The sequence below is a fragment of the Schistocerca gregaria genome, chromosome 5 (assembly GCF_023897955.1).
Source record: "Schistocerca gregaria isolate iqSchGreg1 chromosome 5, iqSchGreg1.2, whole genome shotgun sequence".
Classification (NCBI taxonomy): domain Eukaryota; kingdom Metazoa; phylum Arthropoda; class Insecta; order Orthoptera; family Acrididae; genus Schistocerca; species Schistocerca gregaria.
In genome coordinates, this window is record NC_064924.1 from 223,552,779 (window position 1) to 223,578,545 (window position 25,767).

The 25,767-nt window shown below is 42.6% G+C and overlaps 1 protein-coding gene across 1 annotated transcript in view; it reads right to left on the reverse strand.

Annotated features, from left to right (window-relative positions):
- Nucleotides 1-23,934, reverse strand: part of LOC126273293 (protein dead ringer-like) — a 633,628-nt gene extending 609,694 nt beyond the window's left edge. The window contains exon 1 of the mRNA XM_049976838.1: nt 23,609-23,934. Within this exon, the coding sequence (XP_049832795.1) occupies nt 23,609-23,647 (39 nt within the window). The 5' untranslated portion in view covers nt 23,648-23,934. The remainder of the gene's footprint in view (nt 1-23,608) is intronic.
- Nucleotides 23,935-25,767: the final 1,833 nt, after the last annotated feature.

Here is a 25,767-nt window from a genome sequence, read left to right on the forward strand (position 1 = left end):
AACGATTTGCGTTCTCAGAAAGTGTTTTCTTTACCTATAGGTAGTTCCCCAGAACATTGTATATTGATTCGCACGTTTCAGCGATTATTTCTGAGAGTAAGTGTTGAGAGATTTCAGTACTGCATTAAAGATCTGCGTAGTTTCTTCCTGTAGACAAAAATGTTATATTGGCAAGCAGTCTTACTTCTGCAGTAGCTGCTTCTCTCTTGACAGTGTTCTGCTTCAAAATCAATGGAGCCACCAAGGACAGCCGAGTAATGAAACTGTCCTTGTCCATTAACAGATAATTGGAAAATCCGTCACTATCCAGTTCTCACAATAACGTTAAATGGCTTCTCTGTTTTCTTTGTAAATTGAAGTGTAACAACATCGCAAACAGCTATTAATTATTTATTTACACGAACGATTTTGCTGCGTAAAAGCAGTCATCTTCAGGTGATAAGTAGTAAACAGCCGACAGCGTCCAGTGCTTTACCCCCGCGACAGCCACCTACAACCAGCTACAGCGTTTGCTTTTATAAATGGGATCTCTTACACTCTGATATATCTGTTCTCCGTCCCGACATTTCTTTTGCATCATCCCCTGCACTATTCTCTCCAATGCCCTGCCGGTTTTTGTTTATTGACTGCTTCCCTTCCTCATGGAGTGGTTTCTGTGACTACGAAGGGGGCATCTCAGTGCGCTAATCTATGCCACTTCTTATTACCTGAAGATGCCGCTTTGACTAGTGAAACCGGTCAGCTAACAACTGTCTGCGGTTTCATTCGAGTGGTTGCCCGCGTTGTAATGTTGTAAGTGCCCTGTTTTCGTTCTAATAACTGTTAGGTTTGTGCGTAGGTTTAATAAATACAAAAGATACACATACCAGAGACATTAGTCATCAAAAATATATTATCCTCCAATATTTACAAGACTGCCAACGTTGGGGTAACTTTCCTATTTGCGACTGTAGAAATCACGTGGTTTCGAGTCGAAGAATTTGTCGAGCCACTTTCGGAGCGCATTTTCATCCGGAAAGGTACCTCCTTGAAGGTTGTTCGATAGAGAGCGAAAAAAGTGAAAATCTGAGGGTGCAAGAGCGGGCGAATGAGTTGGATGCGGAACGGCTTTCCAATCAAACTACCGTATAGTGTATTCTGTCTGGCAGAAGGCAGGCGGGCGTTATCATGGAATATCATCACTTAACGAAGTATTCCTGGTCGTTGCTCTTGTTGCGTATGCAAGACGTCTTAGTTACTGCGTGTCAGCAGAGTTGGTTGCACCCCGCGGAAGCAATTCGTAGTACTCCACACCGTCGCTGTTCCACCAGGTACGTTATCTTTTGTGGATGCGCGCAGGTCTGTGTACGGGGCGTTCCTAGTTTGTTTAAACTCAACCAATCCTTCCTTTTCGAAATGTTAGCACAAAGGCACCATTTCCTCTCGCCAGTAATGATATCGGATAGGAATTGTCGGTGTTGTTCAGCACTGATGCACCCCCTGATTTTTCTGGTTTTGGCTTAGAGCATGCGGTACCCATACACCCGGTTATTGAACTTTCTCCATTACATGCAAATGTCTCACGGTGGTAAATCTGCCAGTTGTCGAGTAAACTGGCGTGGATCAAAACGATCTGCATCACACAAAGACGGTCCTCCTGAACGTGGACAGTGACAAATGTCAAAATGACCCTCCTTAAAACGAGAAAACCATTTTCTTGCCATTCTATTTCAACATCTACATTTATACTCCGCAAGCCACCCAACGGTGTGTGGCGGAGGGCACTTAACGTGCCACTGTCATTACCTCCCTTTCCTGTTTCAGACGCGTATGGTTCGCGGGAAGAACGACTGCCGGAAAGTCTCCGTGCGCACTCGAATCTCTCTAATTTTACGTTCGTGATATCCTCGGGAGGTATAAGTCCAATGGCACTGTCCCCATAAAGGGCGCACATGGGTCTGGCTGCCTCCGCTGCGGTCATCCCTGTACTCAACTCAAACAGAACAACATGTCGGAAATGTTCCGATTTCCCCACCTGACACTCAATTTTCTAGCTTCCACAGCTCCAATTGACAAAATGACAATATGTGAACTAAAATTGCAAAACTGACCCACAAATGAAAATGACAGTCTATAAACAAACCCATAGCAATCGGACTACCAAAATGCGAAACTAAAACAGTAAGAACTTACTCATCAACCCAATAGTTTTTTACCCTCGTCATTTCCTTTCTGCGCGAGGAATATTTCGTAACGCTACCGTAGTAATGCCAATTTTTTTTTTCTAACGATGCAACAAGAGGCATTCTACATCTACATACATACTCCGCAATCCACCATACGGTGCGTGGCGGAGGGTACCTCGTGCCACAACTAGCGTCTTCTCTCCCTGATCCACTCCCAAAAAGAACGAGGGGAAAATGACTGCATATATGCCTCTGTACGAGCCCTAATCTCTCTTATCTTATCTTTGTCGTCTTTCCGCGAAATATAAGTTGGCGGCAGTAAAATTGTACTGAAGTCAGCCTCAAATGCTGGTTCTCCAAATTTCCTCAGTAGCGATTCACGAAAAGAACGCTTCCTTTCCTCTAGATACTCCCACCCGAGTTCCTGAAGCATTTCCGTAACACTCGCGTGATGATCAGACCTACCAGTAACAAATCTAGCAGCCCGCCTCTGAACTGTTTCTACATCCTCCGTCAATCCGACCTGATAGGGATCCCAAACGCTCGAGCAGTACTCAAGAATAGGTCGTATTAGTGTTTACACCAATCACAAATCCTGCCCAAGTCATCTTGTATCCTCCTACAGTCACTCAACGACGACACCTTCCCGTACACCACAGCATCACCAGCAAACAGCCGCACATTGCTATCCACCCAAAAGATCATTTATGTAGATACCAAACAACAGCGGACCTACCACACTTCCCTGGGGCACTCCATATGATACCCTCACCTCCGATGAACACTCACCATCGAGGACAACGTACTGGGTTCTATTAAGAAGTGTTCGAGCCACTCATATTTGGGAACCAATTCCATGTACTCGTACCTTAGGAGTCTGCAGTGGGGCACCGAATGAAACGCTTTCCGGAAGTCGAGGAATATGGCATCCGTCTGATACCCTTCATCCATTGTGGACGCGCTCTTTACGACAAAATTGAACGCTTCGCCAGGTTGTGTGGATGCCATATCTGACTCCGTCAGAGCCGCTCCGCTGTCTGACCGATAGGGTGAGTCCGCTGTAGCCGTCTTAATCTGTGAGAGTTTAAATTTAAATATGTTTGTATTTCTGAAATAAAGTCATTACTGTAGTCACAGGAATAGTTTCCTTTTGTCCCGTTCTTTTTGAACCGCACTGCAATTGCAGAGTGCCGATGTAGGGACGACACGGTTCAGGTTCCGGAAGAGCGGTGCGGTGGCGACAGGTGGAACGGCCGGGCAGCCAGCGAGGCTCGAGCCTGCAGGGTGTCGGGCAAGGCGCCCCACGGAGACACAGGGAGTGGGGGGTGGGGGACCCTCTAAGTGCACGCGCCATTCAGGCCGCTGCATTCCCCGGCACCTCGCGGCGGGTGAGCTTCGGCAAACAGGCGTGCGGCCGTGGGAACGCCTCAATCGGACGGACCACCACAGTGGACCGCTGCGACGCTGCATACGCCCGCAATAAATAAACCTGGCCGCCCGCAGCGACTGTCGCGGCGCATCAAAGCTGCCGTGTTCCCTTCTGAAAGGAAGGCGCCCCGCAAAGTCAGCCCCCGCGCAGAACAAAGACGTGAAGAGGAATACATAGCACAGCCCACACAAATTCGTAGCAGAACAGGCTGCGCCCACAGTCACCGTATTTAAGGAATGGGGAGATCGTCCGGAAAGACGAACCTGCAACTCCGATCGAAGCGTCGAACAAACAGCGACTCGCACGAATACCCTGTAGACGGCTGGAGGTGACAGACAACCAGCGGAGGTGGCCCTTCAAGCCAAATGGGTTTCCAATGGGTTCAGATAACCCTAAACTAATCAATTAAATAAACTGATTTCTGCAACTTTGGGTATTTTCTACATCAAACTGGTTAACACAGTGCATTTGTTTGCAGCCCATTTTCAGCAGCAGCTGTTAAAATCTGTTACTATACGTTATCCGTCTTGAGCTGACTGCATTCTGAAAATCCATAACCAAAAAGTTACTTGCGCGACTTAATTTTTCGAGGTGACAAATGAAACTATATCGACATATCTCGCACATTGTAAGAGCGTTCTGCAAGTTGACGTGCCTGATGAAGGGCGACTAGTGAATCAACGATGACGCTTATATCGAAACACCTCTTGAAATATGAGATCTGTATTAAATGGTAGGGCACCATGGCGTGATGCCACGGTAGAGAAATTATTTCTACTGTGCTACCTTTAGCAGTGTTCAATAACGCCAGCGTCTATCAGCAACGTACCTTTACAGTCGGATCCCTTTATAAGGCCGGCCGCTGTGGCCGAGCGGTTCTAGGCTCTTCAGTCCGGAACCGCGCTACTGCTACAGCTGTAGGTTCGAATCCTGCCTCTGGCATGGATGTGTGTGATGTCCTTAGGTTAGTTAGGTTTAAGTAGTTCTAAGTTCTAGGGGCCTGTTAACCTCAGATGTTAAGTCCCATAGTGCTCAGGGGCATTTGAACCATTTGATCCTTTTATCGTTGAAGGTGTATAGAAACCCAAATCTTAGGGGTTGACGACTGCGTGATAGTTGCAGTCAGCTACCAAGAAGGTTAGAATAAAGTGAAGACGGCGTTATCTGTTTCAGACACTAACATAAGTTGAAGCCTGTCTGTCATCTTGCTGAGTCTTAGAATTCTATCTCTGCGTTACACACACTCTCACTTTCGTGGATGAATACTCATCATCAACAATTGAAAACTTAATTTTTAACTCTAATTTTCACTTGTCGAGCATAGTGTACATCATGGAAAAACAGCCGAACTTTTTACTCCCATTTTAAATCAGATCGAAGAGCAGCATTGCAATATGAGCACTTCACTAAGAATCATTAATACAGAGCCGGCAGGCTTTAGTTACTCGGCGTAAGGGCGTCTCCGCGTATTCTAACGTCCTTGTCAGCTACCAAAGTATATACATAAACAGAAATCGTCAGGGTTCCTGTGGACCTCTGAAGAAATTTTATTTGAATGTTGAAACACTGACGAACGGAAAGTTCAGATTGGCTGAAACGGAGTAATAGGCCTACGCAAAAATAGCTGTAGAAAATGCGCAGAGTAAACTTTGTAACAACAAAAACCATTGTTTTTACGGTCGCTGGCTAACAACAACTATCTCTAATGGATTAAATGAAAAAGAGTTCCATTCATGTCGTATGTGACAGGACTTCGAATATGGACTGATTACCTTCATCTTTTGGATTTGCACCTGTTTTATTTTTTCCGTGTTTACAGTTTAAATTATTGGATTTAGGTTCCGCCTTTTATACAAAACACTGCTCGTGTTTCCTCTAACGAACACTGCGCATATATAATGTGTCCGGACTGATTGTTAGATTACATTGCTTATGGATATTTTCCTGCCCTGAATATTACATACCAACTCTATTATACGCCTCACGAAAATAATTTAGACACAAATGTATTACAGTCCTATGATCGGTCATGTCACAAGAAATCGTATTTAGCTATTCATTACTGAAATATCAAAAACAAAGTGACATCGAAAACAGTAATGTGTGTGTTAACATTTGTGCATGGTCACGTAAAAAACAAAAATGCCAAGGAACGCACACTGCGTCCAAAACTTCGGGCTGAAACAATCTGTGTTAATACTAGTCATACGTGGCACTGCAGAGATGCGTAAACCAAAATTTTATAAAACTGTGGAAAACCACGACGGAATCACATACGACCGTGACGTAAGTATACATGAGATAAGCAATGAGCGCGAAAAGTGTTAACGACAAACATTAAACGCTACTGGGACGGAAGAGAAAGTGCTGATATATGTTCGGTCAATGGCCAATAAGTGTGAACTACAAACACGGAACAAGTGGAACAGATACCTACACAAAACCAGCGAATGCCTTGGACTTACGTCGGAGGAACTCGTGAAGACCATTAAGGAACATTTAGGAAGTAGAATAGCTGATCCTGGTTTCTGGTGTACAAATTGACTGCCAATTAGAATGCATAACAAATGAAGAGGGAGACCACGTCTGCTACGAAACGATCACACTATTGCCTCTGAAATAAGGTCGTGTACAAGACGCCAGTGCGATCAAATCTACAGTTTTATTCCAGTGTTTGCCTATTAGTGGCGACAACAGACATCTAGCGAACTCAGCACATGCTGTTAGGGTCGTAACAGGCTTTCCTTTTTTCCCCTTCATCACTCTTCTGAGTTGTTTGATACAATCCGGAACGATTTCGTTTCCTGTGACAGCTTTTCCACTTCAGAGTACCACTTACACTCAACGTCCTGAATTACCTATCGAATACATTCCATTCTGTCTTCACCTACAATTTTTGATCCTCCACAGTTCCCACAATCACAATGGAAGGTACTCTTTAATGTCTTTACACCTGTTTTAACTTCTTGTTTCTTTTTGTTCATTCTTTCCAGAGATTCCTCTCTTTGATGATTTTGCGGAGAACCTTCTCATTTCTTACTTTCTCAGACCACCCAGTATTGAAGTTCTTCTGTAGCATCACGTCTCAAACGCTTAGATTCTCTTCTTTTCTCATAGTCCAAAATCCACTTCCCCACGACTCTGTGCTCCGAAAGTACATTCCTAGAAAATTCTTCCTCAAATTAAGACTAATTTTGTTACTCTTATCGAAAAATGCCCTATCTCCCTGAGATAGTATGCTTTTCTGTCCTCCTTGCTTCGTCCGTTAGGTAGGTATAGAACATACGGAAGTGCAACAGGAATGTTCGGGGAACTTAAACGAGAATGCTTGGAAGGAACACTCCACAGCCCGCGCGAAAGCCTGTTGGGTAAATTTAGGGAACCTGTATTCAAAGGACTGAGCATCCATCATGTGCCAGAATTGTATATCTTGCGCACAGGCTATCAGAATAAGTTAAGTCATTTTGTCTTCTCTCGACACGAAAATGGAATAGAGCAGAAAGTCGATAAACTGTTTGGATGTTTTCTCCACAATGCGCTATACCGCAGCTTCAGGATTATGTAGGCCTCTATAGATGTAGATGAGATCTGGTTATGTAATTCCAACTGTAAGCTATTTATCGCACTGTTATTGTACAGAAATCCGCTTTTAAAGCGTGACATTGTATCAAACTGTTTCAACAGACAGCTACGATTTGCAGCGCCCGTACAATCGTTGTCAAGCCATTATGTTCAGCGGGAATTACTCAGAAGCGGAATAAGGGCATTTTGTATTTTTGATACCTGTGTTTTATGATGCCATTCAACGAGGGTTTTACACGCACTTTTTACTACTCGTCCGGTGTACAAGTATGTAGACGGTTAGTGTAGGCTTTGGGTAAGAGGGAGGCGTGGGGGAACATCTCGGCTGCACGACAGCAAAAAAACAAAACAAAAAACAGAGCTGTCGCTCGTATGGCGCGCGAGCTCTCTCTGCGAGAGGCGCCTGGACAGCTTCGCGCCGCTATTGTGGCCGCGACAACGGCTCGAGTGGACTCGTTGTTGCTACTTGCGAGTGAGTCACAGGGCGGTGCGATAAAGCCCGGAGCGGCGTATAAACCGGCTGATTCAGCGCCCCGGCGAGGTAATTAGAGGCTCGGCGCGTAAGCGGAGAAAGACGGCAACACACGGGGGAGCGCACGCCTCTTAGCGATTCCCAGACACAGGCACTCGCCTGGGTCGCCGCACAACAGGCCGCTCTCATTGTCGGAACCGGCGCGCTTTACGCGCTCCCAGCCAGCAACGCCCTTCCTGGTATCACTACTGCTTGTAAACGACACCTGCTACCACAAGTCACACGACGCCTAGCAAAACTGCTTTCTTGAAGACTTAGTTCGCCACTGCAGCTGCTTACGATAGGCGCGAGACATCTTGTCAGCGTCCTCTTATTGCTTTCTGTCAAACTGTATCCGTATAATACGGATCCCGTACCGTAATGCCTTTATTCCGATTCTGAGTGATTCCCGTTGAACTTAACAGTATGGCAACGATTGTACAGTTCCCAGAAATCGTCGCTGACGAATTCTGTCGAAACACAGGGTGGCGCACGAAATGTGTTACCATTTTGTTTTTGAATATAAACTTTACTGTCAGTACAATCTGAAAGGAACATATACTACAATGAAGAGCCGTCCATGGAGATTTGTTCTAATTCAGCACATGCTCAATATTTCCACCATTTCCTTTCCTAACTTCCTTCAAACGAAAACTGAAGTTAGTGATTACCCTAAGGCACATGTCTTTCGTAATTTCACTGCAAGCTTGAAGAATAAGTCTTCTGAGCTCCATTAAATCATGTGGACGTTTCAGCAAAACTTTTTCCTTTAGGTACCCCCTAAGAAAAAAGTCACATGGATTGAGGTCTGGACTATTGGGGGACCAATTTTTTCAGTCATTGAAGCGACCTGGAAACCTGAGTGAAATGATGCGCATGTCGAAATACTCGTGTAAAAACTCCAACACAATGTTTGCAGTATGTGGCCTTGCTCCATCTTGCATGAACCACGGCGTGTTGAAGGGCAAGGCAGTAGGAAGAAGCTGTGGAATGAAGCTATTGCGACGCATGCTCAAATAACGCTCTCTGTTCAGTTTCATCAAAGAAAAAAGGCCCATTAAGTCCGTGACTGGAAATTATTGCCCACGCTGTAATCCTCGGAGCATAATGTTGTCGTTCATGAAGCACTTGTGGGTTTTCAGTGGCCCACAACCGTACGTTTTGTTTGTTAACCACACTGTCTAAATGAAAATGCGTCTCGTCTGAAAACCAAACGATGTTGAGAGTTTCTTCCCTATCCCCCGCCCACTGAGCAAACAGTAGTCTCAGCCATTTGTGTTCTTCAGTGAGCTTTTGTACACAGGTCATCTTGTATGGGTACATATGGAGGTCACTTTTAAGAATGCGTTGAACGGAGCGTCTGGATATTCCCAGTTGCACTGCCGCCTTTCTACACGATTTACCGGGACTTCTCTGTACAGCAACTCGTACCGCTTCAATATTCTCCGGCGAAGAAACAGGCTTAGGCCCAGGTCGCTTCGCTTCCTATACTGTTCCTTGCTGTAAAAATTTATCGTACAACCTGTGGATGGTCTTCTTGCAAGGGACCCATCGTGTGTTAAACTGTTGTCGAAAACGCCTCTCAGTCACAACAAGGCTTTTCGTTTCATGAAAAAGTAACACAATTGCCGATCGTTGCTGTGTCGTCAGTCTTCCATTGTCAGCCATTGCTGCTTACTAGTCTCTTAGCGGCAGTATCGTGAATTACACGTCATTTCGTAACTCTTTTGTTTTTCCAAGCTCTGCTGGTACTGCTGTAGAGATCCCAGCGGGATATATAATGTGCGTAGTAAATTCTGAAAAAAAAAACTGGTAACACATTTCGTGCGCCACCCTGTAGTTTGATACAATGTTACGTGTTAAAAGCGGATTTCTGTACAATAACAGTGCAATATTTGCTTACCCTACTATAGTTGGAATTACGTAATCAGATCTATCTCATCTACATCTATAGAGGCGTACATAGTCCGCAAGCTATTATATAGCCCATTTGGAGCGTACATCGAAACATTTTATCGATTTTGTGCTCTTTTCCATTTTCGTGTTGCGAGAAGACAAAATGACTGTATTCCTCTCTAATCTTATTCTGATGGTAAGATACTGACGACTGCTTCGCTAGAATAGTCTGTGCCAGCCTCAAACTCTGCGTAACTACTGCGACATCCATCCATTTAAACCTACTTACTGTAGTCAAAACATTTCTCTCCCATGTTGACGCTGCTTAACGCTCAAGTTTATACTTGAAGCCCAGATTTTTTTTCTGTTTTCAGAATGTATTTTTTGGTACTGCAAGTTTGCATTTTGTACAATATCTAAGTCGCCCGTGATCAGTTATTATTCTGCCCACTTAGCATGACTTGCCTACATTTTTTTGGGACTAATGACAGCACCAATTCTGTCCGATTGCTCTTCATAGTTCTTTGCCATATCTGACGAAATTACGTCATCAGAAAACATGCAAATGTTTATTTCTTCTCTCACAAATTAGACAGCTGTCCACATATTTTTCTTGGTTTCCGCCACAGATTGAATAGCATCAGGGACAGGCGAAAACCCTGCCTCACGCCCCGCTCAACTACTGCTTCTCTTTCACGTCCTTCCAACACTGTAACTGCCGTCTGGTTTCTGTACAAGTTGTAGATCACCCCCGCGTTCTTTATTTTATCCTTGCTATCTTCAGTAGTTCAAAGAATGTATTCCAGTCAACATCGTCAAAAACTTTCATCAAATCTACGAATGCTATAAATAGAGACTGTCTTGAAAAGAGGTTACACGATGATAAGTTTTTAACAACAATTATTATCAAGTTAATTATTATTATTATTATTATTATTATTATTATTCTATTTAAGACCGTCGGAAACTGTAAAATAATGATATTTTGATAAGCCCAATGAAGCATGTCAAGAACTACGATTGTTACTAGCGTTGTTTACGAAAAACTATTTACTAGTTCATTACAACATTTCAAATGTTTAACCTAAATTCTTTGCAGAAACATTTCATTTCATAGATGAAAGCTTCTATTAAATCGACCTAACATGACGTATTATGCCAATGGAAAAATTTGTGGTAATGTCTTATGGGACCAAACTGCTGAGATCATCGGTCCCTAAGCCGACACACCACTTAACCTCAACTAACTTACGCTATGTACTACACACACACCCATGCCCGAGAGAGGACTCGAACCTCCGACGGGGAAAGCTGCACTGACCCTGACAAGGAGCACCAAACCGCGCGGCTACCCAGCGCGGTTTATGCCAATGCATTACTACTACGCGTCAAACTCTTTCAAATCTGGCAGTAATTTCTGAAAGTGTAATTTCAAAGTCACGCCAAGTTTGGAGTTCGCGCCTAAGGAAGGAAAGCGTACATGACAGTACAATAGTTTGTAGCGCACTGAAATGTTCAAACCAACATTCGGGTTGGTGACAGCTGTACTTAATACGTTACATGTTGAAGTACACCTTTGATTTGGAAGTTGGGCATTGGGAAGAACTTTTATCAAAGTGCCATCCCACTCTTTTCTATTCAATATTAAATGTTCACAAAGAACAGAAGCCACTTCAGCTCGTGTAGAAACACACAGAAACGACGAGATGTCAAATTTGCGCTTCGTATACCTTATCTACCATTGGTGGCCGGTAAAAATAGTGCAAAGTCGGAATACTCTGTTAAATAGTCCAGCATCACTGAGTAAACTATGTAGGGAGAGACTGGGTTACGACTATATCCGACAGAAGATTTGATTTGAGGCTACAGCCATCAAGGCGATTACAAATGGAAGGATTGGCTGAAGTGCACAAAGACGACAAAGAAAAATGTCTGTTGACTTGCCTAACAAAGATCCCGTCAGTCACACAAAAGAACTGGAAAACATTAAGGAAAACCCAAATTTGAATGGGGGTAGGGGAGGGGACGTGGGGTCGTAAATAAATACAACCCCTCAAATGAACAACTGCTCAACGTCACTCGTCGACTAAATCTCTAGGCACCAACAGGGACGTATACAATGTGAATTTTACTGTTATCCGATATTACCTCTGCTGCTTTGTAATCCAATTATTTGTCTAAATACACTCGTAATTACACGAATTTTATTGCAGAGGCAAAGCGACATACAAGGGGAAAAAGAGGTAGGTACCAAAATTTAACCTATAACGGCTACTAATTTTTCCAGATACCAAGAGTTAAGGCGCTCAGTCCGGAATCGCGCGACTGCTACGGTCGCAGGTTCGAATCCTGCCTCGGGCATGGAAGTGTGTGATGTCCTTAGGTTAGTTAGGTTTAAGTAGTTCTAAGTTCTAGGTGACTGATGACCTGAGATGTTAAGTCCCATAGTGCTCAGAGCCATTTGAACCATACCAAGAGAAAATACTAAACAAAAAGGCGTCGTTTCCCAGTAGTCACGGCTCCGCCAGTATGAGACAAGAGTATCTAAGCTACACCCAATTTTTTTCTCACGGACGTGGAACAAATTCTGTTTCTAATGGATCTTAGACCACCACTCAGTCCAGATTTACTCCAAATTCTAGCGCGCGCGAGCGTGTGTGTGTGTGTGTGTGTGTGTGTGTGTGTGTGTGTGTGTGTGTGTGTGTGTGTGGATCGAGGCCTCTATTTATAATCTGCAAAATACTTCTAGGAATTCGGGTATTGATTTATACATTATAAGGATCAGGTACGAACGTAAAAGGTCAAGATAGTAAGTGCTTAACATTAGCACCTAAAAAAAATATGAAGCATCAATTTTCCAGTAGCGGCTATTGCTGTCATCTAAACTTTCGAGAGTTTATAATGTTCATGTAAAGAAGTACGACAGACGTAGTCCTAGTTCCTGTTATGCAGTTGTTTCCACAGAATTCTCAGTAACAGAGCTCTAACAGTTCTACCCATTTAATTGTGGCTCTGAAGGAGTTAAATTTGTCTTGGCGACGGCAACTAAATTTAAAATCTTAGCCTTATTGAAGTTATACACATGTTCGAATGAGTGCTTGAGTGGGGGGTAATTATTGGCAACGTAGCTTGACGTTATCACTCCTAAGTTCACTGATGATGATTGGGATTATTAGTAGTGAAAGTAACATCGCTTTCAGTTGGTCTTCTGATGTAACAAAACGGGGAAACCGTAACCAATTGAGAACTTAATCATGACAACTGACACGAATGTAATCTTAATGCAGCCATCTGTCTTTACCTAGATGGTACCACAGGGTGAGTCAGAACAAGGTCGGAACTGACAGATATAAGAAGAAAGGGATCGAATACTTCGTGATAGATTCAAAACCGTCTTATTCACTAAACTGAAGCACGCAGATCACGATTGTAAACACGTTTCAAGTTGGTTGATCTTGAGCCCTTGTTAAGAAAGTGATCTGCCTGCTGCACCTGGATGTGGACATCGTGAACCACAAATATGTGCAAAACCAATTATTCCACCCAAGCAGTTGACAGGCCACACAAAGACATTGGCCCGAGAGCTACTGCAGGTATTGAATAGTCACGCCACATCAAGCTGGCCTGATTCTCACGCGAGACGTACACCGAAGAAGACCCGCACTACAATCCTGATCCTCTGATACACCTGGAGAATAACAAAGCAGCGTAAAAAAGTGCAACCCAGAACAATACGAGAACGGCAGCAATGATGAATTATATGTATTTCACTATGTAATCATAGGTATCCAAACACTAGAAGGGACAAAGATCATCTTTTCCATATCTTACCAACAAGACGTAACCGAACAAGCTGTTTGTTCCGAACTGTATATTGTAGTACATTAGTGACACTATCACACAAACTTCTTTTCGTCACTGTGTTTCTGAGATGTCAGGTCTAATGTAACCTGTTTCCGACAGCATCCATCCGCTGGAAGAATGTGTGTTTTTAATCACTTGTGGCCTGTACGATAATGGAATTTTTACATTCAGAAGCTTTGGTTTATACTTCAAAATGGCGTTTTTCTGAGGTAACGTATTGCTTGGAAATTTCAAAACCTGTACAGCGTCCAGTGTATCCCTTACGCATAATGAAATCATAAGGCAATAACTAGCGAACCACTTCAATATCTCGTTTAAGCTCTGGTTCATAAGCTCAAAACATTTATAAATTGATCAAGATATGATGCTCTTAATTTTAGCTTTTAATTGCACCATTTGTTATAGTATATCGTTGACTGCCAACGCTGAATCAGACCAACCAGGAGTGAATGTACTTCTTCTAGAACGTATTAAACCAACAATTACAATAAAAGAGATCGCTTTCCAAATATTTTACAAAACGTCAAGAGAGCGTTTTACTTATTAATATAATCGCCATGTTCCTTCAAGCACCGACGGAAAATTAAATTAATATTATAAAATTGATATAACATTACAGTGCAACAATTTCGTCTTTGTAATATCGCTAGAGATAATGTATCTACTGAGCACAGAAGAGGTACTTTAAGGTCACAACAGCTGGTGGGCACTGCACTCGGTGCACACTGAACACCATTGAAAAACTACCGTGTGTATTGGTTTAATAGACACCGTGGCCTACCTAGGTACTTCTTATTCCCAGTATTATGTTTAGACGATTCGATGCAAGCTGTTGTTGTGATAAATGGTATATAGGCTGGTTACAGTGACTGCAAAGCTAAATATAGCGAGTGGTACATCACACGAAAACAATAAAATCTGCAATTTATTGTATACAGGAGACAACAAACCGCAAACAGCTAATAACGCTAAGGTATCTCGACGTAGATATATACTGTGAAAAAAAGGCTTAGTTTACATCAGGCATATACCCCAAAGAGGAAACACAATACCTGACGGTCGCTCTATCCACTGCCTTCGGCTAATAGCGAGGGAAACAGCGCACTGACATGTAATAGCAAATGTTGCAATGCACTGTTATGATTGCGTCTTCACAACTGCTTTCCTCAAACATCTATCACGCTTTGCTGCCATTCTAATACACGATACACCAGATGCGTTCACAAAATGGTTACAGTTCTATCAAGAGCGCGTATCACGACGGACAACGACTTCGATGGGTGGCGTAAAAACCTTAAAACGAGTTCTCTGAATACACGCATTGAGTGCCGCTAATCTGTCCCGCAAACTGCAGTGTTCTTCCAACACCGCACAGAGAATGCCACGTGGGAAATAAGTTTGGATTTCTACCAATGTGATAGCAGCCTTTTGCCAACATTTCAAGCTGAGATGCAATACATTTCAGAAATTTGACGAAAGATGACAGGATTAAATTATGCAAAGCAATGTAGTCAGATGAAAAGTGCCGAGACAGTGCCGTACCATAGCGCTTATAAAAAACACGTTTACCACTGGTAAGAAGCCACAACCGTATTTAAGTGAAGATCGGTGTTATCCAGTGTGTGTGCATACTGCATAATTGATACATGACGAGACGAAAGAAGGAAAGAAATTAAATACATGCATATATTTTTTATCACGTACTAAGTGATTAGTGAAAACCATACCATTGTCTTATATGATGAAAAATTTCACACGGCATTGCATTGTTTTCAGTTGCGTGTTTGACTTTTGGTAATATGTCCCGTATGCCGTAATAAATAATAGGATTAAAAGTGAACGACAATTCTAAATAACACGATTTATTTTATACGAGCCGTAAATACATTCGTAAATAATGTTAACGTAATTTAGCGAAACGGCACGCATCACAAATATGATATCCCGTTAACTACGTAATGACGTCGCATGCAATTCAGAACAAAATTTAAAAAAATAAAAAGCTTTATATACACCTTTACAAATAAACACGACAAAATGCTAAAGGAAACACAAATTAGGCCACCAGCATTAAATTAATAAAATGTGTAATCGTGCCTCTATTCATATACGAGCAATAAATTGAAACAAACACTGTGCTGAACACGGTCTGGAAGGAGTCGTAATAATATAGTCTAATAAAGGCAACTGTAGTCCAGATTTTTTACGGGTACTTGGATGGGAGGCATAAACAACGCGTCCTTCCGTTTTCACAGACCTTCATTTCCGAAGAAGTCTGCAGCCTCTTCAACAGCGATGACACTATAACAATACCTTAAAAAGTCGTCTCACAACGAAAAAGCTTCGCCGTGCCTTTGTCATCTACGGAATATTGGGGAATAAAAGCCTCGAAACACAAGAGAAAAGAAAGGATTTTGTCTCTAAACAAGGCCATCCAGATTAGTAATTAAGCACCTGAGATAGTACCAACGCCCCTGTACGCGCAACAGTCACTGCTGCGCTAAACCCTTGACCTTCATCCACACATCCTAACTCGCGGACAATCACTTCCCGTGAGAGGTGGACAGAAAGACCTGTTATAGAACTACGCATTATTTTAGCACGACTAAAGCATGTTCAGCTGGATATAACGATGTCCCCCATTAGTGAATGGTGCGAGAGATGGAAGACAGTTCTGACTCCTGGCTTGTAAATAAAGTGAACTTGCCAATATGATGATAGAAAACTAAGAAGTTCGAACCTTTATTTTGTTTCGTTATTGGAACGCGAGCTTCACGGTGAAAAATTCAAGAGCACAGGATGCTTAAGCGTAGCAGTGAGACTGGAATAAAATATTTGCCAAACATTTAGTACGAAGTGTCGCCCATATGGAGAATCATGACATCATCTCTATTACGCCTTTTTGTAAGCAAACCACTTTATCCGCATCGACGCAACGTATCTGCATATTAGTGGTTAACAGTCGCCAACGACCAGGTCATTAGCCGAGGTGACTGAGCTAATTTTATTCGGGCACGGAGGACAGATTGGCTGTTTCCATTTTGAAGGAATGAACGACTGGGTGAATGTGTCTTCTTGCTCTGTGTCGTGTCTACAAGCAGCGGTATGGAGAGCATTCTTCACACAAGTTAAACGCTCAACGCGTCAACTGTATGTACTTGCTGGGGCCAATAACGATACAACATCGACAAGATTACTTGCCGACATGTTAAAAAATTTTGACTTACACTCTTCATAATGTGAAAACAGCCATATCCAAACGCGCTATTGTATAATAACGACACAAATCACAGTAATGTCTTTAATTAAAGCGCATTTTAAAGAGAAACGAGAATACGCTGATATAGGCGAAGTAAAACAGTTTCTCATCTTCCAGAAGGTGACATTGAATTTCCTTTCAATGTGGGCTGAGAAGCACTTTAAAAATAAATTACGTGCACTTTGTCCTCGTGTACCATGGAAGCCCTTTGGCGAAAGAGAATGAACAGTCACATCCGTAACCAAGAATTAATAATTATGTGCGAAATATTGACAACGTGACATAACGAACATACATCCAGTGACAAATTAAAACGACAGAGATTCTGTCCTCTTGTATATTTATACTTCGATGAACTTTTACAACATTTGAAACCCAATTATCGTAAAGTCGTTTAATAATCTTAGGGTCTATTGGCGATTTTTTTCTCAGACAGGCAACCCAAGTACAAAACACCGTTAGTCCACACCCATATTTTCTGTTCATAAGAGCGAAAATGACAATTCACAATAAATATCTACAAAGTATTAACCGTGTATTAGAGCTGATACAAAACAGCAAACTGATTTTAGAACAACCATTACATTATCTATCATAATAGATACGGATGTTAAATACTGTCCTTCTACACGGAAAAATGAACAGAACGCAGAAAGACAAAATACTCTTAAAAAGCGGTCCAGAAAGCTGATATTAGCAAATGATTTAAAATTACAATACCTGACCTAGTAGAAAAATACTAGGAAGTACCTCATTAGAAATTACGAAACACAGAAATCATGTTACAGACTACCTGTATCCCTTAAAACAAACAGAAAACGGAAGGCTTTAACCCATCAAAGTATCAGGTTATTTGCAGATATGTAGCCCAGACAAGGAAGGGGCAGCAGTCTGTCAAATGTGCGATGATTATCAAACTTTCTGAAAAACATGGCTTAATTATTACACCTACGGTAAATTTCACCAAGACAGAACGATTCACCCTTCAGTAATAAACTATAAACATAGCCGTAAAACAAATGCCATTGATTTGTAAATTAATTAACAAAAATCCGGTCTTTAAAAAACATATCCAACTTAGTTGATGATACATGCTAACCGACTGAAAACTAGAGATAGCGCTAGATAGTAGTGTTTGACTAGGGTTTGATTTTCAGCATACAAATATGGTTGGGGATGTATTATTTCATATACACACAAAACGCTGCCCTTATGGTGAATTGTCACTGGATCTAGTGTCAGCGATACTAGTGATGAAAGAATCAGTCTCATGTGGAATGTCACGCATCTATTCGTGCAACTGTGTATATGCCTAACGGATCGTCGATAAGATAAAATCACTGTTATCGAACGTAGACGATTACCATTGCGCCTGCAAGACAACTGCTGCAACCTACAGCGTTATAAAGTTCAGACAGACAAATTTCCCCTTACGCGTGCAAGACACTCGCGCATCTCCACAAATGCTGCAACAAGTGTGACTGAACGAGCGTGTACCTCGGTATACGAGCAGTCCATCACGGCATTGAACTTTTTCGTCGTGCACGTACACGAAAAGTCCTCGTACATATTATCAAATTGCTGGATAAAATGAAGTAAGCTTTCGCCTCCATTATATTTTGTAACTATATGTCACACAATTTCTGGACTAGGAAATTAACATCATTGTCGCACAGGGTGGTTCTTATTAAGGATAAAGCAATTATACAAAATCAAGGAGATAAGATATTGTTCTAACTCAGGTTAGAGTTGTGGGATTAAGACTAAGCAGGAATGCTAAAAATAACTGACAGATGTTGCCTCCCTTTGAATTGTGTTTGTTTAAATTAGCGCACCAGTTAGCTTATATGTACCCAACAGCTGAGTTACCCACCAAAAAGCAGCATTTTAAGAAGGTGCCCGCAGTCCGATAAATATCTGATGGTCGCCATGATTTACCGCCAAGAGCTGTTAATAAAACTTCATTACTGAACAAGAACTAAAGGCATTTTATCCGCAGCTCTTGGCGGCAAATCATGACGTCCTTCAAAAAGAAGATGTCTACTAATTAAATGAAGGTTGCGAATTTCTTTGTCTATCAATTGAACCAGCAGCAGCTGGAAAACACTTGAGAAAAGAAATGGCAAAACATTTTCATGATCATATTAGCTTCGTCCTCGAGTGTAACTTAAATCCATGGAAGATCTGTAGACTGACATACGCTCTTTAATGGAAGCACCAGAGAGAGTGTTATAAGTAAACAATGCGCGGTCAATGTTACAGCTCCCTAATAAAATTAATAAGCTGAACAATGCATCTCAACCAGACGAAATCACAGATTGTCCGTAAAAATTACATTACATTATGTAATATCACGATCTTTAACCGACCTTGACAGGACGGGAAAGAGTAAAGAAAGTTAGCCGTCTATTTAGGCACAATACGCAACCAGTCGCTTTCTAATTTGATACGGTCTATTGAATCATCAGGAAGAAGCTTAACCAGATTTTGAGTGACTGCAGGCTCATCACGAGACGGAAGTGTTAGGAAAATTATATCTTGGACCAAGTACCTAAATGCCGCATGTTCGTGTCTATATGTCTGTATACGCTATCCCAGCTTCACACGATCAAGAATGACCACTCCATTTGATGAAGAACCTGCAGTGGCTCTAAATCTAGCTAATGGTACAATGAATCAGAAAGCGAGTGGTTGCATATTTAGACCAACATTAACCACCCGTTTAAACCGCGGATGCAGTTCGTCACTCACGATTGATATAATGAGTAAATGAAGGTTTATCACACCACCAGACGTCGGATTTACTATGAAACACAAAACTTTATGACTTGGAGGCAAGGTCTGTGAACGGTACGCTGCAATGTCAAGTAATACGTCTACTGGTGTTATTTAGGCCATACCGCAGGTGCAAAAAATCCCACTGGACGCTAAAGACAGGCTACCGTGTAAGCAATGAACATCTCGGTATTGTATAATAATGAAGAAAGTCGAATGAGAGGATAGTGGTACATAAATCTTCAACAGGTAGCGAATTCCCGCGAACTATTGTAAATCATTTAGCTAAATAATCATGAAAACTGGTACGCCAAGGCTAGATACACATAGTTGAAGAATAATACATATAACAACGCGCTTAGTCCACAGCCCTACGGCAAACATTTTCACGCCATATATAGGTAAAATATAATTTGACAAACCTCCCTCGAGTGCGGATATTTTTTTTCTAAATCTCTAATGCACATTTCACCCAGAGCAATACATCGTGCTTCGATTACCAGTCACCGTTTTATTTATTTCCACGACGCGTTTCGAAGGTTTAAACCCCCATCATCGGGTGGATTTACATTAGTTAGAATTGCATTTGTGTGTATGTTGCGTTACGATTTTTGGAGGAACATGTGGCACTGCCTCCAGTGGTCACAGGTTCCTTTTGCTGTCGTAATACATCACATGTATACTGCCGTATACTGGCGCGCACACACACACACACATACACATACACAAATGAAATACTAACTAATGTAAATCCACCCGATGGAGGAGGTTTAAACCTCCGAACGCGTCGTGGAAATAAATAAATAAAAAATGTCGTAACAGTCACGGTAAAGCCTAAGCTAAAAATGTTCGCATTTAAAGTGCTTCGATTATTAAAATCGGAAAAAGGGGGAGGGGGTGAAGGTATATAGATACGGTTCCCCGGAATGTCCGCCCAGTACCGCGCAGAGCGTGAGCCAACTGTCAGCCAAATTGTGTTAGAGCCCTCCGTCTTAACAGTAAGTGCCCGGTGCATGTAAGAGATTACGCACAACGAAAACTGCACTGCGGCTCAAACACGAGAAAAAGCAGCAACACTCACAGGTATGAACAGACACCGCATTTATTTTTCTTCCAGACAGTAAGCGATTCTCATTACAGTTCAGGAAAATCAACCGAAACGACAGAAAGCAAAATTGTGTGTATCACAAGAAAGAAGAACTAGCGGAATCTCCCCTAAGCAGCGCGCTGTTGTCCACTGCTGTTAAACTGCGCTCCACGTGAAGAATCAATGTTCTGCAGCGATACAAGATATCTCGTTCGATTCGCTGCCGTATCGCCTATGAATGCAAACCGCTGTCCGCCCCGGGTATCGGATGCCCGTACCCGGTCGTAGCAGGGGGGTTCGGGAAGCAGGAAAGCATCCCCGCCGAATTCCTGGGGGCAGCCGGCGCCAGTCCGCCCCCACCCCCGCCCAGCCAATAATTTATTTTTACTCTGAAGGGCCGCACTTCGCAGCTGAAAGGAACGGCTGCCTCGCACAAAGACCCACTGCGACGTTAACACCACCACGCTTTCATCGCTTCACCACACCAAGACGTAATTCCTCCTCTTTCGAAAAATGTTAAGACTTCCGCCAGGCGTTGACCTGGAAAATTCCGTAGAGACTCCGACACCCTCTTACAACGATAACTCTGGTAAGAAGCGTATCAGATGGAACTTACAAAATAATGTCATAATTAACAACACTTAAGATATCAAGCTAAACCTGCCTCTAACATTTACGACAACAATTCTTAATTCGTCATCAGGTATCCCCGGTTACGCTTCTCTTAATACATTTCCAAGAAAGAGACGAGCAAAGGCACTCCGGCAGAACCTCTAGCACTCGAATACACGTCTGAGTAATGTCTGGTAAGTTGCTGTCTGGTGTGACAAGGCAGTTGGTAAATTGTTTTCTAAATTGCGGGCAACCACAGCCAAATTTCCGCATTTTGAAAGAAATTATCCGCACTGACTGTAGAATATCTTCTATTAAAAGTTAGGACCGGTTTCGCGATGAAAATTCTTTTATCTTCGGCGATGACTTGTTAAAGAATCTTAATACCTGAGGATGCGTCTTCAGTTGACACAAACCGGTGGTGATTTCATAAAAAAGCACCTTAAAGCCAACGCCGTTCATTCCTTTCAAAAAGGTGCCAAATTCCTATTTTATGTCGATGAGGTAAGACTGGCTAGAAAGTCCTTAAATCACATGCCAAAGAGGTAGTCGAATGCCCTACTCGAACACCTAATGTGAAAACTGGAACCGACTGAACAGTATATCTCATGTCATCGTCGTTATCTGTTGTGAGGACAACCGTATCACCATCGCAGCACGGAGATTGTGATGCACTAGCCGTTCGAATGTGTAGTTTATTTAACTGAAGTTCTCAAATCAAATACATCACATATATTGACAACTGTGCGTCATAATGTCACCAACGATCAGCCATCGCGAGCTAGGACTGAAGAAACATTTACCAATAATCGGATCGCTATACTTCCTCTAGGACGACTAGTATTACCTACAAAAGAACGACGCAAAATATGGCTCGTATCGTATTTAACTGTAAAAGTAGGTTGTCTCCACGAAAAACTCTCATAACTGCCTAAGAATAAAATTATCGCCACAGTGACCGAGAAATTAACCCCATCCCAGCAGAAAATTGTCAAAAAAGACGCATAAATCACCATAAAAAAATGTCTGCCCGTGAAACCTCAAACGGTGTTGACCATCCATGCAACCGTCTTCCGTATACTCAACTACCACTCTGAAAAAGCCAAATCGAGAAGAATTTGCGCGCTCATCCATCGAGGCTAAAAACTACAGCTAAGTCGAATTTCTCTCAGACTGAAATGAAAATGTGACATCCCGAAAACAAACTTTTCATCAACCCACAGTACTTGATTATGCGTTTTGCTAAACCAGTCAACACAAAAAAAGAACCATAAGCATGGGTACTTAAGCATAGCCTATGTTGCTAAGGAACAATTCAAGGCAACAGCATTTTAATCAACCGATAATTTATGTAACAACAGCTGAAGATTTTTTGACTAAATACTGATATGCTCATTAACAGCAAAGAAATTAACCGGGTGAACACACGCAAGCAAAAGCTTAATTGGCGTTACTGAAATATCTCATGCATTAATTACGTGATTTCACGTACCACACACCTAACCTGATACAGATAGTATTCTGTACCTTACAAACTAAACTGAATCAAAATACGTGTTGTTATAAACGAAACGCATGATACTCCAATTCTGCTCAAGGCGGAATACAATTCACACAAAAGTGGCGATTAGACTACTGCTGCCAATGCATTTGAAGAGAAATATTTAAGTCTTCATTTATTCGTCGCAAGAGCCTACACAATAATCGCCTGTGACCAAACTAAAGAAATAACCGTTAAAACGCACAGCATGTGGAGACAAGCCACCAACACTATACTAATTTTAGAAAAAAAAACATCAACCGCTAGAAAAGAAGAAGAAATACGTTAATTCGACTTCACATATGCTGACACTTGTTTCTCAATTCGAAGAACGTTCAGTGTTTTTAATTCACCCAGTGTGTAATACGCGTGTCACTCATGGTAGTCCCGGTGGAACAAATTACCGAACAAAATCTTGAAACCGTTACGCGCAGAAGTCACCTGAGGCGGCTTTTATCGATTACACAACAAGCAAATGCTTCTTGAACGGCCTAGATTCACGGCCGTTCACCGCCTGTTTCATGCGCTCTGAGGCATCCCCACGTAGCTCTCGGTCTGTACAAAAATTTCCAAAATCGGGCTTTGTACTGGCAATAAACATTATTCACATGTATCAATTTTACTGTGTAGTTCACTGTAATGCATTGCAGGCGTTGATTTGAATAACAGAGTGCAACGGAAGGGAACTGAACGCCTACATATCAGAAGCAGGCCCTGGACTCAGCACGTGTGCATTTATTTATTTATAAAATAAATATGGTGTATGTAAACAATCCAAACGTAGTCCTATACCAGTCAGCGAATTAGTAGCATCGTACAAACTGTGACACTCGACAGAAATGCTGCAAGGTGACGTCGAAAGAGATGAAAAATTAAGGAAAAACTCACCATGCTGCCTTCCATGTCACTATCGTGAGGGTCCTCCATCTGGTAGACAGGAACAGGTTCTCTATTTTTGACCCGAATTTTGACTGTTTTTGCGACAACACCCACACTGAGAAGATGCGGAAGCGGAGCAGCGTCGCCCCGGTGGCTGAGAGCACGTGGTCGTGGCGAGCAGGCACGCGACGGTCGGCGTGGTCGTGGTCGGCTGCCGGCGTTTCCTCGGCTGCACGTGGACGGCGAGCACGCGCGCGGACACAGATTCTGCCACTGCACGGGCCAACTCGACTGCGGCGGCAACACACACGGCGGACGCACTGCACCTGACCAGCACCCGGCGCGCAATGACGCCCGCCGCGCTCCCCCCACCCGCGGCGGCCGGCCGCGTCGCCGCCGGCAGCCAATCGCGAGCTGGCAGGGGCGGGGTCTCGCGCGCTCCTGGAGGCGGGCCCGACGCTCGTTTTTTTAACGACACGTGCGCGCGCAGACCAATGATGATCGCACGGGGCGCGCCGGGTCCAATGGGGTACGGGAGCACGCCGATCAACGCTGCACTGCAATTTTGTTTACATACTGACAGAGGAAGGCGGTAATAATCGTGAAAAGCGTAAACGCTGGAAACGTGCTATAGGACGTGAATAGTGTTTACCGCTGTAGGGGTCAGTTGGCTATGTTTCAGTCTGCAGTCCAAATGCTGACACTCAGACCCCTGTACTACACTTGCACTTTTATACTGTCGCAAATAAAAGCACACCGTTGTTCGGAATCTGTGTTTAACTGTTACCATTTTAAATTTATTAGTGACGGGTTACTTTTTTGCATGTATGTTGACGGGTGTGAGTATTACCGAACTATCAGTTTAAGTAGTCATCGTTGCAAAATACTATCATGATTTCCTCACACATGAATGGAAGAAACGTAGAAGCTGACGTTCAGGAAGATCTGTTTGGATTCCCGAGAAATATAGGAACACGCGAGGAATTACTGACCGTACATCTCTTTGAAGAGAGTTTAAGGAAAGCAAACGTACGTTTGTAGCACTTGTAGACTTAGAGAAAGCTTTTGACAATGTTTACTGGAGTATTTTCTTGAAATTATGAAGGTAGCAGGTGCAAATACAGGAGGCAAAGGGCTGCTTACAACTTGTACAGAAACCAGATGGCAGTTATACGAGTTTAAGGCCGTAAAAGGGCAGCAGTGGTTAAGAACCGAGTCAGACGGGATTGTAGCCTATCTACAATTCTATTCAATGTGTATGATGAGCAAGTAGTAAAATAAACCAAAGAAAAATTTGGAGCAGGAATTAAAGACCAGGGAGAAGAACTAAAAACTGCGAGGTTTGCCGATGACATTGTAATTCTGTCAGATACAGCAAAAGCGTTGGATGAGCAGTTGAACGGAATGGACAACGTCTTGAAAGGAAGATATAAGATGAACATGAACAAAAGGAAAACAATTATAACGGAATGTAGTTGAATTAAATCAGGTGATGATGTGCCAATTAGATTACGAAGCAGGAAATTAGTTACGTTATTTGAACTGAAAAATAACTGATCGTGGCTGGAATAGTACTCGGAAATGAGGAGGCTAACACAGGATAGGGTATCATGGAGAACTGCATCAAATCAGTCTCTGGACTGACCACAACAACAGCAACAACGAAAACATCATTCCAAAGTTGTAAAATCCTTTTTTGACTCACCCTGTTTAATATGTAATGGGGAAAAAGTGTTAGCATATATCTTAACCTATTTACTCACATTTGTACACGAGAGAGGCTGCAGAACGTAGACTGGCAATGGCAAGAAAAGCATTTCCGAAGAAAAGAAATTTGTTGACATCGAATATGAATTTAAGTGTTAGGAAGTCTTTCCTGAAAGTATTTGTATGGGGTGTATGGAAATGAAACACAGACGAGAAACAGTGTAAACAAGAAGGGAATAGAAGCGTTTGAAATATGGTGTCACAGAAGAATGCTGAAGATTAAGTAGATAGATCACGAAACTAAGCCGAGCGGTCTAAGGCGCTGGAGTCATGGACGGAGCGGCTGGTCCCGCGGAGGTTCGAGTCCTCCCTCGGGCATAGCTGTGTGTGTTTGTCGTTTTAGGTTATGTAGTGTGTAAGCAGTTAAGTCCCGTAAGATGTCACACACATTTGAACATTTT